Source organism: Anneissia japonica, unplaced genomic scaffold (assembly GCF_011630105.1).
Source record: "Anneissia japonica isolate Jap-2015-1 unplaced genomic scaffold, ASM1163010v1 scaffold1302_len1884557_cov193, whole genome shotgun sequence".
NCBI classification, from domain to species: Eukaryota; Metazoa; Echinodermata; class Crinoidea; order Comatulida; family Comatulidae; genus Anneissia; species Anneissia japonica.
The window spans coordinates 1,851,457-1,867,852 of NW_022736804.1; the positions used below are offsets into that span (position 1 = coordinate 1,851,457).

At 32.1% G+C, this 16,396-nt stretch overlaps 1 protein-coding gene and 1 long non-coding RNA gene across 2 annotated transcripts; one reads left to right on the top strand and one right to left on the bottom strand.

The window, feature by feature from the left end:
* Positions 1-3,613: 3,613 nt before the first annotated feature.
* LOC117116867 (allatostatin-A receptor-like) lies at positions 3,614-4,981 on the bottom strand. Its single transcript, XM_033260969.1, has one exon. The coding sequence runs from the start codon at positions 4,709-4,711 to the stop codon at positions 3,782-3,784; it is 930 nt and encodes a 309-aa protein (XP_033116860.1). The 5' UTR covers positions 4,712-4,981; the 3' UTR covers positions 3,614-3,781.
* Positions 4,982-10,088: 5,107 nt separating this feature from the next.
* Positions 10,089-14,741, top strand: LOC117116854. Its single transcript, XR_004446831.1, has 4 exons — positions 10,089-10,211; positions 12,712-12,806; positions 13,466-13,505; positions 14,445-14,741. It is a non-coding gene; the product is annotated as an uncharacterized LOC117116854 (long non-coding RNA).
* The last annotated feature ends 1,655 nt before the right edge of the window (positions 14,742-16,396 follow it).

Here is a 16,396-nt window from a genome sequence, read left to right on the forward strand (position 1 = left end):
GGAATATATTCATAATGGACAGCCTAATAACTTTCCTTCTACTAAAGGTGCTGAAGTGTTTTTTTATGAAAACACTTCAAGTCAAAGCAAATTACGTGTATATATAGAGCGCTGTTTAGTTACAATTTTACCAACCTACGGTTTCGTTTATAAAAGTTTAAAATTCATTTTTACAATTGTTTAAGTATTTAAATTTTGATAATTTGAAGCACTGCTGCATTACTGAAATTACGGCATTGATATTCATGATTTTATTTCGGCTAAAATTTCGATTTATTACGTAATCACGGGTTGGCTGATCATTAGAAGCTTTTCGCTTGTGAAGGCGTGATCACGGGTCCTTTGGAACGTGGAATTTTAAAGTACGTTAAAGTGCTCTGTTTAGATACAGATGGTATAGGATTAAGCCCTATTGTAGATTTTTATTTATTCCACACCCAACAATGTAAAATACCAATAAGCAGGTTGAATACAATCAATAAAATATAACAATTTATATAAACTATTCAAGAATTAATAAAATAGAGATTTATATTAAAAATAAAGGGGTAGAAAAATTAAGTAAAGGCATTAAATTAGTTTATAAACATTACATTGAAATTGGGGAAAGTTTAATTATGAACATTATTAATTACTTTGAATCGAGACAAGAGAGGATACCAGGTTGAGTCTACGTTACTTTTTTTCAGTTTTATGGAAACGGTGTCTCTAGTGGGATTTCAAACTGCATTCCGTATCTGGTCATTGTGGTCTAACAGTATGACACTCGCCTTCTTGCGGAGGCTGCAGGTTGGATTCTTGTTTTTGTTTGTTACTTTAAAATATAAGATTCCTTATTTACTTTTATTATTATTTATTATTACTACGATACCCTTTTACGCATTATAAATTGAAAATGCATATTAATTTACTTGAAATTAAAAAGTCGGGTTGGTGAACAACAGTCCAAAATGCGTAGTAATTTGCCGAAAACACGTCAAGTTGAGGGCACCAGGCCCTTCCAATATAGGAGAGTACGTCCAAGATGCGTCAACTTGGGGGCGCTAGGAATTTCCAATATAGGGGAAAACGTGCAAAATACGTCAACTTGAGGGCGCTAGGCATTGCCAATATAGGCGAGAACATCCAAAATACGTCAACTTAAGTGTAAGCTTTATATAGACGCTATTACATGTTCATGAATAATTAAGTAGCAATCGATGTTTGAATATTCATATCTGAGAAATCAGTCTGACCCTCCATGGTCTGACTCACCAGAACCACAAATTTTAATTACCTTTAGGTGGTGTTTTAAAGGCAAAATAATGGAAGAAAGCACGAATAGGACAGAATAGGATACAAAGCCTTAAGGGAGTACACAAAATACAAGATATTGTTTTTATTTTATACAATGCACCCTCTAATTCGGAACCCCTCTAATAGTACCAAATAACAATCTTTAGTCTTCTAACGTCAAAGCTAATTCGCTAATTGGAGACCGAAACCGGTCCTAAAATGGTCTTGAATTAGAATGCGAATTGTAGGCCTATTAACCTAAGCCTACATAGGCCCCTATGCAATTCAATTTCTTTCGTTGCTTTCTGAGCCACCATAGCCTATTATCCGCATAAATAAAAATACTACAATCACTAGCGGTCATATAGGGAATAACATTTTAATCTGACAAAAATTCAGAAAGGATGCAGTGGCGGGTCCAGGGAGCTTAAGGGGGTTCGGACGAACACCCCTCTGTGAAGAAATGTAAAAAAAAATACTACTGGATCTTGGCCCACAAAAGGCATTCTAACCTACCTAGGCATAGGTTGGAAGAACGGACAAACAAGGATTAGCTTAACTAGCCTTCAATTAGGCCTAAAATTAAAAACACTGTTTTGGTTCGAAACATAATTTTTATACGAAAGTGCGGTCTTCATGCCTATCGGTTCATCGATTCATGGAATAAAAAATACGTATGCATAATAGGCCTATTTACTGTAATAAAAATGAGATAAATTTACCTGGCCGTTTACAAGTGGGAAAAACCTCGAATTTTGAACAACGAGAAAACGACCTGATTTTGGTCTATGGTTATGAAGTTCAAGTGGCGTACATTTCTATAACTGGTGCACGGTGATTGATGGTGGTCAAGTCAAATAAAAGGGTAAATGAAAAGTATAAAGAAAAATGGCAAACAGAATTGAATACTGCCATAAATGATAAAGAATGGTCGATAATTAATGCTACACCCTACAATTGTACTGTCGATACACGATTAAGATGGCTGCAATATAGGATAATACATAGGATTTTAGGAAACAAAAAATTTCTGTTTAGAATTGGTAAAGTTCAGAACAATATGTGTACTTTTTGTAATAATGCAGTAGAATCAATTTATCATATATAATGCGAGTGTGAATATGTAACATCTTTTATTGAAGATATATGCAAGTCCATTAAGGACCGGTGTAACATTAATATTATTATAGATGATAAAATGCGCCTATTCGGCGTTTAAAGTACTAAAGAAAAGGCACTGAATCACACTTTAATTACTGCAAGGTATCACATTTATTGGACAAAATTAACAATGCGAGACCAAATGTAAATCAATTTTTTAAAATACTTAAATCGCATAACATAACGGAAAATACATTGCTTGTGTAAATTCAAAAATATGATCTTTGGAAACTAAATGGGATAAGTTACATTTTTTGTACAAAGTACTTTGTCTTTTAGTATAAAAAAAATGACAAGTTCAATGTCAATGTCTTTTTTTTGTCTTTAGTAATATATTATTTACAACTCTGTTTTATTTAAACGTACGGTATGTTTCAGTATCTTCTGGTCTTCGACCTAATTTTTTGTTATAATCTTTTTTAACCTTTTTTTCGAAATAAAATTTGAAAGTTAAAAAAAAGTGACTGCCCAATATGGTTTAATAGTAGGCCTATGTATAATATATAATTATATACAACTACATAGATTCCAAGTATTTGAATATTTACAAGCAGGGCAACAGTTCCAGCCATGCCCTCTAATGCCTACAATCATAATATGATCTACATATTATGTAGGCCTATATGAAACAAATATTTACCTGGTTTAATCGAGGCATATGTATATCAATATAATTATATTATACATCCTCTTCTTTCATTCTTTATTCGCAAAAATTGGAACAATAGAATATAAACATTCAACCCAGGACACGTCTTGAATGAAAATACACCAACAAAATGCAGGGAAAACAGTAATTTTACAAATAATTACAATATTTATGGGTTTTATTCTTTATGAATAATTACATGGAAAGAGTAAAAAAATAGTGATTAATTATATATACAATTAAATATATAATTATATATATATATACATTTATATATATATATATATACACTTCGCTGGGAACATACGTGCTGCTTATTACCATCTTATTAATGCCTACTTTATATAATAATAATAGTAATAATAATAATAATAATTATTATTATTATATATATATATATATATATATATATATAATTATATGAATATATATATAGGAAAAAAAAGAAACTGAAATAAAAACGCAGTTTCCATCGGGACTCGAATCCAGAATGTCATACCCACTTGACCACGAAGACATTGTGGCGAGCCAAGCCCCAGGCGACTTTGAATTCTTTTCACTTTTTTCACTTTAATGTATCTGATTATTTTGATAAAGCAATAAAATCGAATGTAAGTAGACTCTCAGAAATCGGTAAGATAAACCATTTGTCATTTTGTAATCTTCAGTTGGAATCTGCAGATAAGATCTGATATATTACAGCACGACATTTGCAGACACTGTACCCGATAGAATAATTTGTTCTGATGTGGTTCGGTGCTTAAGACATGGCAGAGTTTTTTGCAAACCTAATCTAAAATCATTATATTTGAACGTATATATTATTGGATTTATACACAAAGACATTGCTACTGTAATATAGTGAATTGGTGAGTTAAAATCAATGTCACCATCAAATGTAAAGTAGATATAACATATTTCGGTCGGAGCCCAACAAATAACGTATGTCACACCAACTATCATCATTGTCTTAACAATATTCAGACGTCTGGCCGTACTGCTTGCATTTTCCATAGATGAACCATCTGCAACTCGTTTTTGAAGTGTGCGAAAAATGTTGAAGTAGACAAACAATATTACAATGATAGGAATGATAAGAATGTAAACGAAACACAAACAAGCAAACGCTTTGTGGTACCCAACACTTGGCCAATTCTGAATACACTTTTTATTCTTCACACTGTAAGAAAATAACCACTGGCAAATAAATCCAAAACCACATACCCATGGAATCGTCAAAAGCAATACTTTTATCCTCGCCTTTTCTTTGAGTATATTGTATTTAAGTGGATGAGTTACAGCAAAATAACGATCAACAGTAAGCACCAGAAGATTAGTTGTAGAGGCATATGTAGTTGACCAGAATATATACTTGCTTGACCAGAACTTACAAACAAATAAAGATGCAACATTCGACTCTGGGAGCCGTGTCATCAAGTGTGGATCCAGAAAAATACAAAGTGACGTCAAAGATGCGAAAAAGTCAATGATACACTGATTTGAGATAAGAAGATTTGTTGTACTGTACCGATTCTGCAAGTTAAATATAATGAATATGGCGAAGCCATTTGTTGAACAGCCGATTGCACCGACGATACTGCAGATCAGTCTTGACGTGTTGTCCATCGTGGTAATTTAGACTATTTAGACGAAATGGGAAATGCACAAATCTTAGTAAAAGAGTAGATCAAGTGTGGTGGTACTACATTTCTGCCATTTATATAACATTTACATGGACAGCCTCCTTTATAATTATCTCAATTCAGTGAAGAGGCATTCAACCAATAAGACCACTAAGTGCATGATTTATCACCATTGGAAGTGAAAATCATATCACGAATCATATTAGGTGGTGTACGTGAGTGTACTGTCTTTATTTGCCATAACTATTACTTCTTTGAATTACTTGTTTAATTCCTGATGATGACATAATTAATGTCGAAATATTGAATCCCAACACGATGGCGTGTATTTCAATACTTGGAGTATGTATTATACTTTCTTACTTGTTTAAGTTAGCAAATTCTAAAGACTGAAAGTACAAGGAAACAAAGCACTAAGTTACACGATGTAAGTTGATTGATAGCTGTGAACTAGATAACGTTATTAATGAAATTGTATATAGGTATTGTTCACATTATAAAATTAGGAGCATAAACATAACATTTTAACGACATGGAAAATTGAAAAAATTTACAATACTAAAAGTGTTAATATCAGTCAGCCAAAATAGATAGTGACAATCGAGATAGGATTAATTGGTATGGAAATTGGTATCGAAAACACGGAAACTAGACCGTGGGAGAGATGGCTTAGGAGCATCGAACTTACTGTATATATTAGAGAAAGGAACTTTTGATCCCGCTAAAAGGAAACTGTTTTTATTGAATTGAGCAGGAATGAATATTCAGAATTCTGTATTCAGGTTACATTATTCTACTCTGTATGAGTTAATTATTAGGAAACGTGCATGATGCGGCGAAACGATTGTTTCTAGTCTACTTTGAAAAGATGATACAATTGGGGATTTTACATCAAAGTAGCGGACAATTAGCATTATCCGATCAACGTTTAAAAAAAAAAGAAATTAGATTGTTTAATTGGTTAAGTCAATGAAAAAAAAATAATAAGGATATGGCTATACGGTGTTGAAATGTTGAAATGCGCTTGCTGATTATGTGACACAAAGATGAAAGAATGTTTCCATACACTTATTTAGGCTGTTATATCCCAACACACCTGAAAATACCCTGATAGGAGACTAGATTGGGAATCCGGTATACAGTACTGTACTGTACAACACTATATTCTGTTATAATAATAATAATAATAATAATAATAATAATAATAATAATAATAATAATAATAATAATAATACAATTCGTATATAGCACGAACATATCTGGCAACATCTCAACACGCTTTACATAATTTAAAATGTATAATTTTACATTAAAAGTACAATGCATTTCATTGGTTAAGTCAATGAAAAAACACTATATTCTGTTAATGATGATAATAATAATAATAATAATAATAATAATAATAATAATAATAATAATAATAATAATAATAATAATAATAATAAACATATCTGGCAACATCTCAACACGCTTTACATAATTTAAAATGTATAAATTTATATTAAAAGTACAATGCATTCAACATCATTTTGAAAAAAAAAACCTTTTTCTGATCTCACGAAACTCGATTAGGCGTTAAAGTAAATATCACATAAAGAATTTTATCACATCCCTTACGAGATGGAAATTGTTACATCTTACATTACCTCACATGAACGCCCTTCCACTCTATCATAGCTATTACCATCAAAGAAACAACCCCTGGACTTCAGGAAATTGAAGTCCCCAAGAAAAGTACAGTACATCCAGGTATAGAAACACAAGCCAAATCTCTCTCAATAAAGTGTCAAGAATTTAGAATACAAATTACCGTCAGTGTTATACAAAACATATAAGTTCCAATGGTAGGCCAATCCTAATTTCATTAAGTTGGATGATGTTCGATTTACATGTAAAAAGTAGGCGATAGGCTACAATGAAGGAGTGCACTTCAGGTACATAATAATCACAGGGGCATTTTGGTACTTTGATATAATCATAATCTCAGACTTACAGTTCCAATACACCGTACTGATACGCTAAATAAATTCCCTACACATATGGGATTGTTGTTGATTGGAATACACTCCGTAGGCATGTTATAGATTCTCCTTATCTTTCTGTTTTTGAAACCAGACTTCTATAATATCTTACACTTCATCATTCCGATTCTTTTCCCATTTGCCTTTAAATAATATTATTTTTATTATTATTTAACTCCTAAAATATATATTCCATAGATTATATAGTAATTACCTTGATTTTATATACACTATAAATATTTTTGATTTAATTTATCATTGTTAATGTTACTAGGCTATAGTAAGCAGACTTTCACATCCATATAATAAAGTGAATTTTTTATAATTATTTTTTTTCAAAATTTTTATTTATTTATTTATTTTAATTCATTTATATTTATCCATTAAGTATAGGTAAGCTGACATTCACATATAAAGTACGGTACATATTTGTTGGCAAATCATATTTATAATTGAAAGTTTTCAATCAATTCATCATATAAGTCTTTTAAGTTTCAATGTAGTTTGTTTCGTGTACTATTAATGCTTACCTTCTATAAATGTTATTAATCTGTATATGGGAGTTGTTTATATAGGCTTATGCCCGCTCAGCAACACTTGATTGCTTTGTTTTGTTGGTTCCTTTAATACTTGATTGAATTGTTTATGTAATCCATGTTGCAAGTGAAATAAATCTTATTTGGTTTGAGACCTGGTCTGTAGAAAACATGCGTAGCCCAGGTCTTCAGTTACGGTTATCCTGATGTACTTAAAATTCGAAAAGACTATAGAAGAACGTAGAAAGTTAAGATACTTCGTACTACCGGAGAGAGACGTTATAATGGTTGTTCAACCTAATAAAACCTGCACCTTACTTCCGATCAGCACCAAATAGGGAGGACCAATATACATGTGAAATTGTCAATGTGTGAAAATGTGAAGTAAATCGGTCCAGTAGTTTTTTATTATGCCCCTGCCCCTGGAAGGACACACACCACACACAGACACACACACACACACACACACACACACACACACACACACACACCTACACACACACACACACATACACACACCACACACACACAGACAGACAGACACTAACGCGCGCAATTGCAAAAATAAACTCTTTTTCGTAGAGGCGAGGGTATGAGTACAAAAAAAGCCTTTACCAACCAACATCAAATTAAAAAGCACCGGTAGTTAGGATAATCAGAATATCAAATTTTATCGGAATATTCGCACTCCTGTCCCTTTACGTTTGGTCTCAATGAAATTATCAGAGCGGACCAAGAGCTTTTTGCTGTTCACTTTACTAAACATACGGTATGTCATAGCCAAGGGGAGATGGCCCGGATGTCTAAAGAAAGAGCCCCAGTGGGCAAAGAAGCGCATCCCTGGCGGATGATCTTGGGGTTGAATTTGAATTAGAACGATTATAACCTTTGTTCTGTACAGTTAATTGTTAAACATTTTAATCGTAGTATATCTCCTTATTCTTTCAATTTAATATACTTATTATATAATACCAATAATTATATGCGTGTCATTTTTAAAGATGTTTTTTATATAAGGTAACGTCATTCAAACGTTCGTAATAATAAAATATTTTTGTGGAACAAAGTGAAAACTTTGTCTAACTTTAATAAGCCCAATTATTTATTGCTAACTTGCTTATTGAATAAAATATATTAGTTTTGTGATATAAAATACGCAGAACCTCTGTGGTTATAGAAGATTGAGATGAATAATCGTAAACACATCCTGATTAAAATTGTTATAGCCAGATGATCATCTGCGACACTATTGATGACGTCTAAAGAAATTATCAAATCGGACTATTATACCATATTTTTTTATAGATTAGGAAATGTGTAAAACTAAAATATACTCCATTTGGCCTATTTGACTGAAACAACATATAAAAGCGACAAACGTAATTGTGTCTCCTCCTATAACACTAGACGCAGGGTTCCCGGAACGCAGCCCTCAGCCCTCAGCGGCGTGTGCGAAGCACAACTCAGAGCCAAAAGTGGAACGTTGAATTTCGATATGGTTTCGTTGTATTGTCAGATTTTCGAGAAAAACTTCAGCTACCCGTATTTCTCGACTGAGACGTCAATGGGAGCCGTAATTTGTATGGCAAGGATGGTGCTACCCTTAATTCGTATTAAGGGAATTTACGCCCACAAACCTAGTGGTTATTAATATTTTGGTTATAATAGAAAATGTTTATTTTTTGGTGACGTCACACTCACGCTATAGTTAGCATGCATACGTCATAAGCTAGATTACGTCACATTTTCCTGGTAAGGCAAACTTTCCTGGCGTGCTTTTTTCATGGATAAACAAACACCAAGGCTTTGCACATGAATGCCTTGGTCTACAAGAGCCGCATAGTTAGCATATAATACTTGAACAAGGTACGTCTGCAACTTAAATAAAAGACATCAGGTTAGTTACTTGGAGGTCGTGGGTTCGATTCCCATCCGAATCACTTGCGAAACTTTTTTTGCAAGCATTTAGGAATGTACTGAGCATTCAGTACTTATAACACGTCAGGTATGGCATCAACATCATTTCGTATTATTTCTCCTGACGAAATACGCCATCCGAAAAGATACATATGTATGTACAGCGTATGTAACCATATATTGTTGGCATCAAATATTTAACTACTTATTACTTCAACTAATTATATTTATTTGTCATATAAAACTGACTTTAAACAAAACAAATTATAGGCTCTTGGACGTGTTCGTCCATCTCATTTCATTTTAATATGGACTTGTTCGTCCATCTCATTTAATGTTAATCGTTCTTGATATGCCAATGCTTTTTTTGAGAATGTATGGACGATGAATGTTTGATAAAGATGGTTACAAATTCAATGTGGTATTTCTAACCAATCCTTCCTACCTAGCAAACATCATGTTGAAAATACACATGTTAGACATCAAACAATTTTCTTTTAAATCATCTGATAATTATAAAGTTTAACTGATTAATATTATATTTATCTTTTATTATTTATGAATTTTCGTAGAACGTGTACAAATTACATACACTACCTAGGCAGAAAAGTTATTATGACCGCTCGGCGCGCCAGGCCTTTACCTATCTCTAGGTAGTGTTTTACAATTTTTAAAGGTTTTTAAGGCTGTGTATGGTTTTCGAGAACGTAATTTTAATAGAGACAACTTATTAGTGTCAACTCTAAATGAGTATTTGTTTGACAGCTTCAAGCTGAATTGTAGGTGGCGTGAACTACTATACCTATAACTTGTTTACATTTTATTAATATTTTGTCGCACTGACCTTTTTCTTATACTCTGTTTAAGCTTTAACCATACTGCTGTCAGATTTAAGTGAGGATATGGACTTACGGTCTGAAATAAATGTGAAATGAAATGAAAATAAAAATATTAAGAGGGCCGGCGTAGCGACAAACACAGATTCCAAGCTGTGAATAAGGACAGTGTGGTATGTATTCTTACCAAATGTATGGGTGGCAACCCGAGTCAATTTTAATTTAAAATACTGAATAATATACTATAACGACTGTATTTATACTTTTTGGCTAAAGAGAGGATTGTGTGGCACGTGCCTTGAAAGCGAAAGATCGTGGTTAAATTTCTGCCGATACGATCTTTACATCAATCAAGCGCTTTTTTTTGCCATTATTTGATAATATTTATATAGGCATATAATTATTTGATAACATTTATATAGGCATATATATAAATTTATATATATATATTATAAATATACACCTTTATACAGTGTTACGCAGAAAAATTATGTATTTTATATATATATATATATGAATACACATATTGATATATATATATATGTATACATATATATATATATATATATAAAATATAGAAAGACAGCAATATAAAACAGCCATGAGTTGTAGACATATTAGAAGCAATATAATTTATTAATTCACAAATATTTCAAACACTCCTGTGTTCTTCCTCAGTGTCAGTTGTCCTCACACTGAGGAAGAACACAGGAGTGTTTGAAATATTTGTGAATTAATAAATTATATTGCTTCTAATATGTCTACAACTCATGAGGACAACTGACAAAAAATACAAAGTAAAGCAATATTTACACACGAAACGAAAATAGAACATCGAATCAGCGGTAAAGAACAAAGGCGCGTAATAATAATTACTCTACAGACTGTTTCATGCTCATGCAATCTTTAGGAGTGAGAGAATACAAGGATTGTGTGAGTATATGAATTTTAATGCAGGTGAAAATGCAAATGAGTTAATTGTTTTTAATTAAGTATTTGTTGTTGTGCCTGAATTTAGACAATATCTCGGTTCTTTTGTTTAGTATTGACTGTTTGTCTGAATATATTATGTGAAGTTTTTCGGTTATGCATAGGTTGCAGCGTCTTGTTTTTGGGGAGTAAGCCGATGCTCTGTCGATAATAGACCATTTGCTATTGTAGGGTGTGTTGCTGTCTTTTAATTTCCATATGTATTTGGAGAGTACAGTGCTGTTTCTGTGTTTGGGGGTGTTAAAAGTGTATTTGTGGTTTGTGTATCGGGTTTTGAACGGTGTGTCGTTGAGCCCGATGTAGCATTTTGTGTCATCATTTGAGTGGACAGTGGCTTTGTAGATGATGGATGAGGTGAGGCAATTTCCAGAGAGTGGACATTCATCTTTTTTCCTGCAGTTGCAGAGTTTATCTGGCTGTTGTTGCTTAGCAACCAGAAGCTGTTTGTTATGGGCTCTGATTATACTGGCCATGTTTCTTGAGCAGCTATAGCTGACTTTAACATTGTTCTTGTTGAACAGCTTGTGCAAAATGTTGCCACTCGGAAAATGTTTCTTTACGAGGTTAAGGAATGATTTTCCGATGTTGGTTTTAATGGTGGGTTGTACCAGATTATTTGTCTGCTTCTATTACTTTTTTGGGATTTTGGTTGCGGAGGCTGGTATTCTATTTCTGTCTCTTATACACATCTAGATGTGTATAAGAGACAGATCCCGATGATGTAATGTTAATCCGGATTTCGAGACCTCAAAGCAAAGTATAAAAATCCAATATACATCCGATAAAGCTTTGATTTTGTTATTCACATTACATTTTAAATCTGTATTAAATAAAAAAATATATAGTTGTATGTAATTTAAATTTATCTTATACTGTATAAGTTTATGATTTTCTTAATCAGTTCTGAAAGCACGCAATATCGCAATTACACCTATCATCAAATTACCATTGATACACAGATTGATCTCTATTCATTAAATACATCCTTGCTGTATTTATTCCTTGTTGAATTTGTTAAATAGTTTTATTTTATGGACTTAAATAATTACAGCGCTTCTGTGTTGTTTTTCAGTGTTTTGTTTAACTTACTTCCCTACAATACTACCGTATCCCTTAATATAAGATAATAAACTATATAAATATATTTAGTATATATTTGTAGAAATACATTACTTTTACAAAGTCAAAACCAAGTCAAAATAGTTGATACATATGAATCTAAGTGTTCTTTTTTTTCAATAAAATGTTAGCTTTATCTGAATTCTCAGTATTTTGCCATTGCTTACTTAGTAATACATTGCATGTCGTTATTATAGAACACTTTCAATTAGATCTGGTGAATATCTAATTGATGAAAATAAACATAACAAAATACAGGTGGATGCACTATTGGAGACTCTGGACAATCAATAAACTAGGCTAATGTATTGCATTTAATAAGGTATAGGACAAAGACATCAATCAAGATTAATGAAATAAATTAATAATTTAATGGTTCTTCGTTAATATTCTATCAATTTCACAATTCATTATATTTATCAACATTGAGAAAAAATAGAAATTATATTGATTGGTTACGTCAATGAAAAAAGCCCATATTGATAATACTGCTATACTGTGTTGAAATGCACTTGCTGGGTATGTGACACAAAGATGAAAGAATGTTTCCATACACTTATTTAGGCTATGTCAAGTCCCAACACACCTAGAAATACACTGATTGGAGATTAGATTGACAATCCAGTATACAGTACTGTACGACACTATATTCTGTTGAGGTTAGTAGAACTCTTATTAAAGGGGAAAACCTCGGGACACAAAGAATTGTCCCCTTTATAGAGACGGGGTTTTTTTTTATGTGGAAGGCGCTATATAAATATATGACCATTGACCATAATTATTATTGGCCTAAGAATAAGTTACAGTTGAATTAGTATTAATTTATAACAACAATTTGCAGAGCAAAATCATTTGATTATATGAAATAACAGAAATGTAGGCCCCTAATTTAAAAAATAAATAAATAAAAACAAAACTGTACATATTGTTTTATGATTAGAGTGAATGTAAATAACCAAATATTATTATTATTATTATTTTTATTTTGAGCTTTCTATTAGATGTAAATATAAAATAGCATGAATTAGAAACGACTTAGAAATTAGGGTGCAGACTTTACAGTGTAAACACTAAACAAGAAATCCCCATGGTTAATGGTCTAAATTAAAATATTGTATTGCACAATGTACATTAAAACGTGCACTAGGTCTACATATTGTGTAGGCCTATTGCTCAAAAGCTGTCAAAATATAAATTTGAATAGATTTTAAGACTATTGTAGTTGATTGGATACAAAAAAGTCTCCCCTTAATAATAATAATAATAATAATAATAATAATAATAATAAAATAATAATATGTCGTTTTTATTTTTTTAGTCCCAGCCACAACCGATGTACCAACCGCTTCTACAATGGGGTAAATATATTGATTTGACCATTTTGCACATTCAGGACGTGTCCTTGTCCCCTTAATAGATGTGTTTTCTTAATAGGTGTTAGCTTACTCAGTAGTGTTAAAAGATACATTTCCCCTTAATTGTTTCACGGAAAAGTACCTCTTTAATAGGGGTGTCCCCTGAATATGAGTGTCCCAAAGGAGGGGTTCTACTATTTCTTTTGTGCTATGTTGAACTCAATGAGACGTGTATTCTCATATCGTGGATATTAAATTAAATTATATTATTATTCCATAATTGAAGCTAGTAATCAGCGCCTTGCCCAAGGACACAAGCGATTTGCACAGCGAGAGTTTGAATCCCCTACCTCTAGGCTAGTCTTTCAATTTCAGACTAGGCCTAGGTCTAACCTAATATTAAGTATTCCATTAGCTTCTCTACCTAGGGTAGATCTAGGCTTAGGTGTCTAAACGAACAATGTTATTTTTATATTTGATATTAATTAGAAATTGTCAGATTATTTTGATGTGTGTATGTGACCTCCTAAGTGTAATCATGGAAAAAATATTTATCGCTACAAAATTACATGTACATAGACGCCATATTGTAATTTTGTAGCGATAAATATAGTTTTTCCATGATGGCACTTAGGAGGTAGGTATATATTTTGATGTCCAAATATCTTACTAATAAATCAACATCTAATAAAATGTCGAATAAAATAATAGTAATCGGTAATTATATTGAATATATATGTTAGTAAAACAGATTTGGAGGTAGGTGTATATTGATATCCAAATATCTTACAAATCAACATCTAATAAAATATCTCATAAAATAGTAGTAATCGATAAGTATATTGAATATATATGTTAGTAAAACAGCTTTTATGTGTTAATTTGGTAAAAAATGTTGTGGTTCAATCTTATGTTAATTTACACATATACTTTTGTTTGCAGGTTTTTGGTGGTTGCACACAATCCAGGTCATTGTCAGTTTAGAGCTTGATGGTGTTGCTCGTTTTCGTTTAGATAAATGGAGATAACTACAAGCTATCACATACTATTACCATGACCTTCTACACCAACCCAGGGAACAGAGGACCCTGCGGAAAATACCTCAAATACCAACAGAGGGTGCACGTCATCAGATGACATCGGCCGATGACGAAATGATCTGAGATTAGGTCATTTACCTGATGAAGATACTATTTCGAAACCGGTTTAAATACTGTAGTGTTTAAACAAGCTTAAAAACTAAAAATTGCAAATTGCAAGCGAAGTGCTGCGAAGTACAACTGCATATAAATGTTCTTCGAACAAAATTATTTATGCGAGTCAAGTGAAAATAATGAATAATAAAAATATAACAAATAATATGAGACACGACCCATTGTCTATATTACAACACTGACGAGCTGACGTAGAAACATAAGAACGAGCGTTGGTACCGTGTATGCCAGTCTACAACAAGCGTCGCCTAAATGTAATAATTAGCATGCTGATAGGCTAGTAAATAAGTTTAACTGGGTTCGTAAATAATATTGGCCTGAAAATATTTTGGCTGGGACATGGGCCGATTAAACCTAGAAATAGGAAACCTAGAAATAGGAAAACTAGAAATATAGTAAAAACGCTGAATAGTAATACTCGAGCGTCGCCACATGCTGATGTTGGTACGTGTAGGTTATCTACAAACGTCGCCTAAAGTAATTGATTTTACCCGGCAGAACGAAAGAAGGAAACTCCGCTTTTCAGTCATCTTAGGCCCTTGTTTTTTGACAAACAATGACCTTTCTGAGGTCAAATTGTTGTCAAGAATATAAATTGGCTGCTTCACAGCAATTAAAAAGCATTTATTTAAATTTAATACTGAAAAGCATATTGTGGATAAAGCATTTATTTAAAAAATTGAAAAACATATTGTAGATAAAGCATTATTTTATTTAAAGAGTTTAATACTGAGGAGCACGATATGTATAAACCATTTTTTAAACAGATTTAATTTCTGTGAGGCATGTTTTTTATTTAGCCACTTTTTTGAAACAGTTTTAAATATTGAGAAAATATTAAAAAGTTTTAAATATTTTTCTGTTAAAACGGATTTAAATACTGTTATGGCTATTGCGAATAACTTTTTTTTTTTTACATATTTGAATACTGTGAAGCATATTGTGGTTAACAATAAATATTATTATGTAAAGTATATTATTATGTTGTTTTGTAGCATTGTAAACAAATTTTTTGAAATCCATTCTTATAACCCACCAAATCATACATTTCTACAAACTTTTAATACTAAAACTAAAAATCAGTACACCCTTATATGTACTGAAGTATCTATTAGTATTTACATGAATTGCATACTCGCAGCATTTCACTTTCTATTAGAAACTGCTAGTATAAGAGTAGTTTTGAATCTTAAATATATGCTGTAATCTGATTGTAACTTGGGCTATTGCCCTTTATACAATAAAAACGACGAAATATTATGGATCTCATGTTGTCATATAGAACACTTAATGAATAAGGTCTGAATATAATTGCTGAACAAGCAAAAACAAAAACCAAACAAAAAAACAATTGAATGGCTATAAAGCCTCTAATAAACAAGCAGTTTACAGTATTATAATGGCCGGACCACTTGCAAAATGCTTCCGACGGCTACGCATCTCCACCATCTCCATCATCACCAGTTATGATTAGAATTGTTGTTGCTGCTGTGCCTACTGCTGCCCTTCTGCTTTTGTTGTTGGCTTTTAAAGCAAACGCGCAAAAAACATTGTTTTCGTTTATGTTGTTTCACTTTTTCTCTACATCACAGGTGGGCGATTATGGGGTGCCATACGCAGCAAAAGTCCATGTTAAAATCAAAATGTAATCATCTATTATCGATCGTATACTTGTCAGTG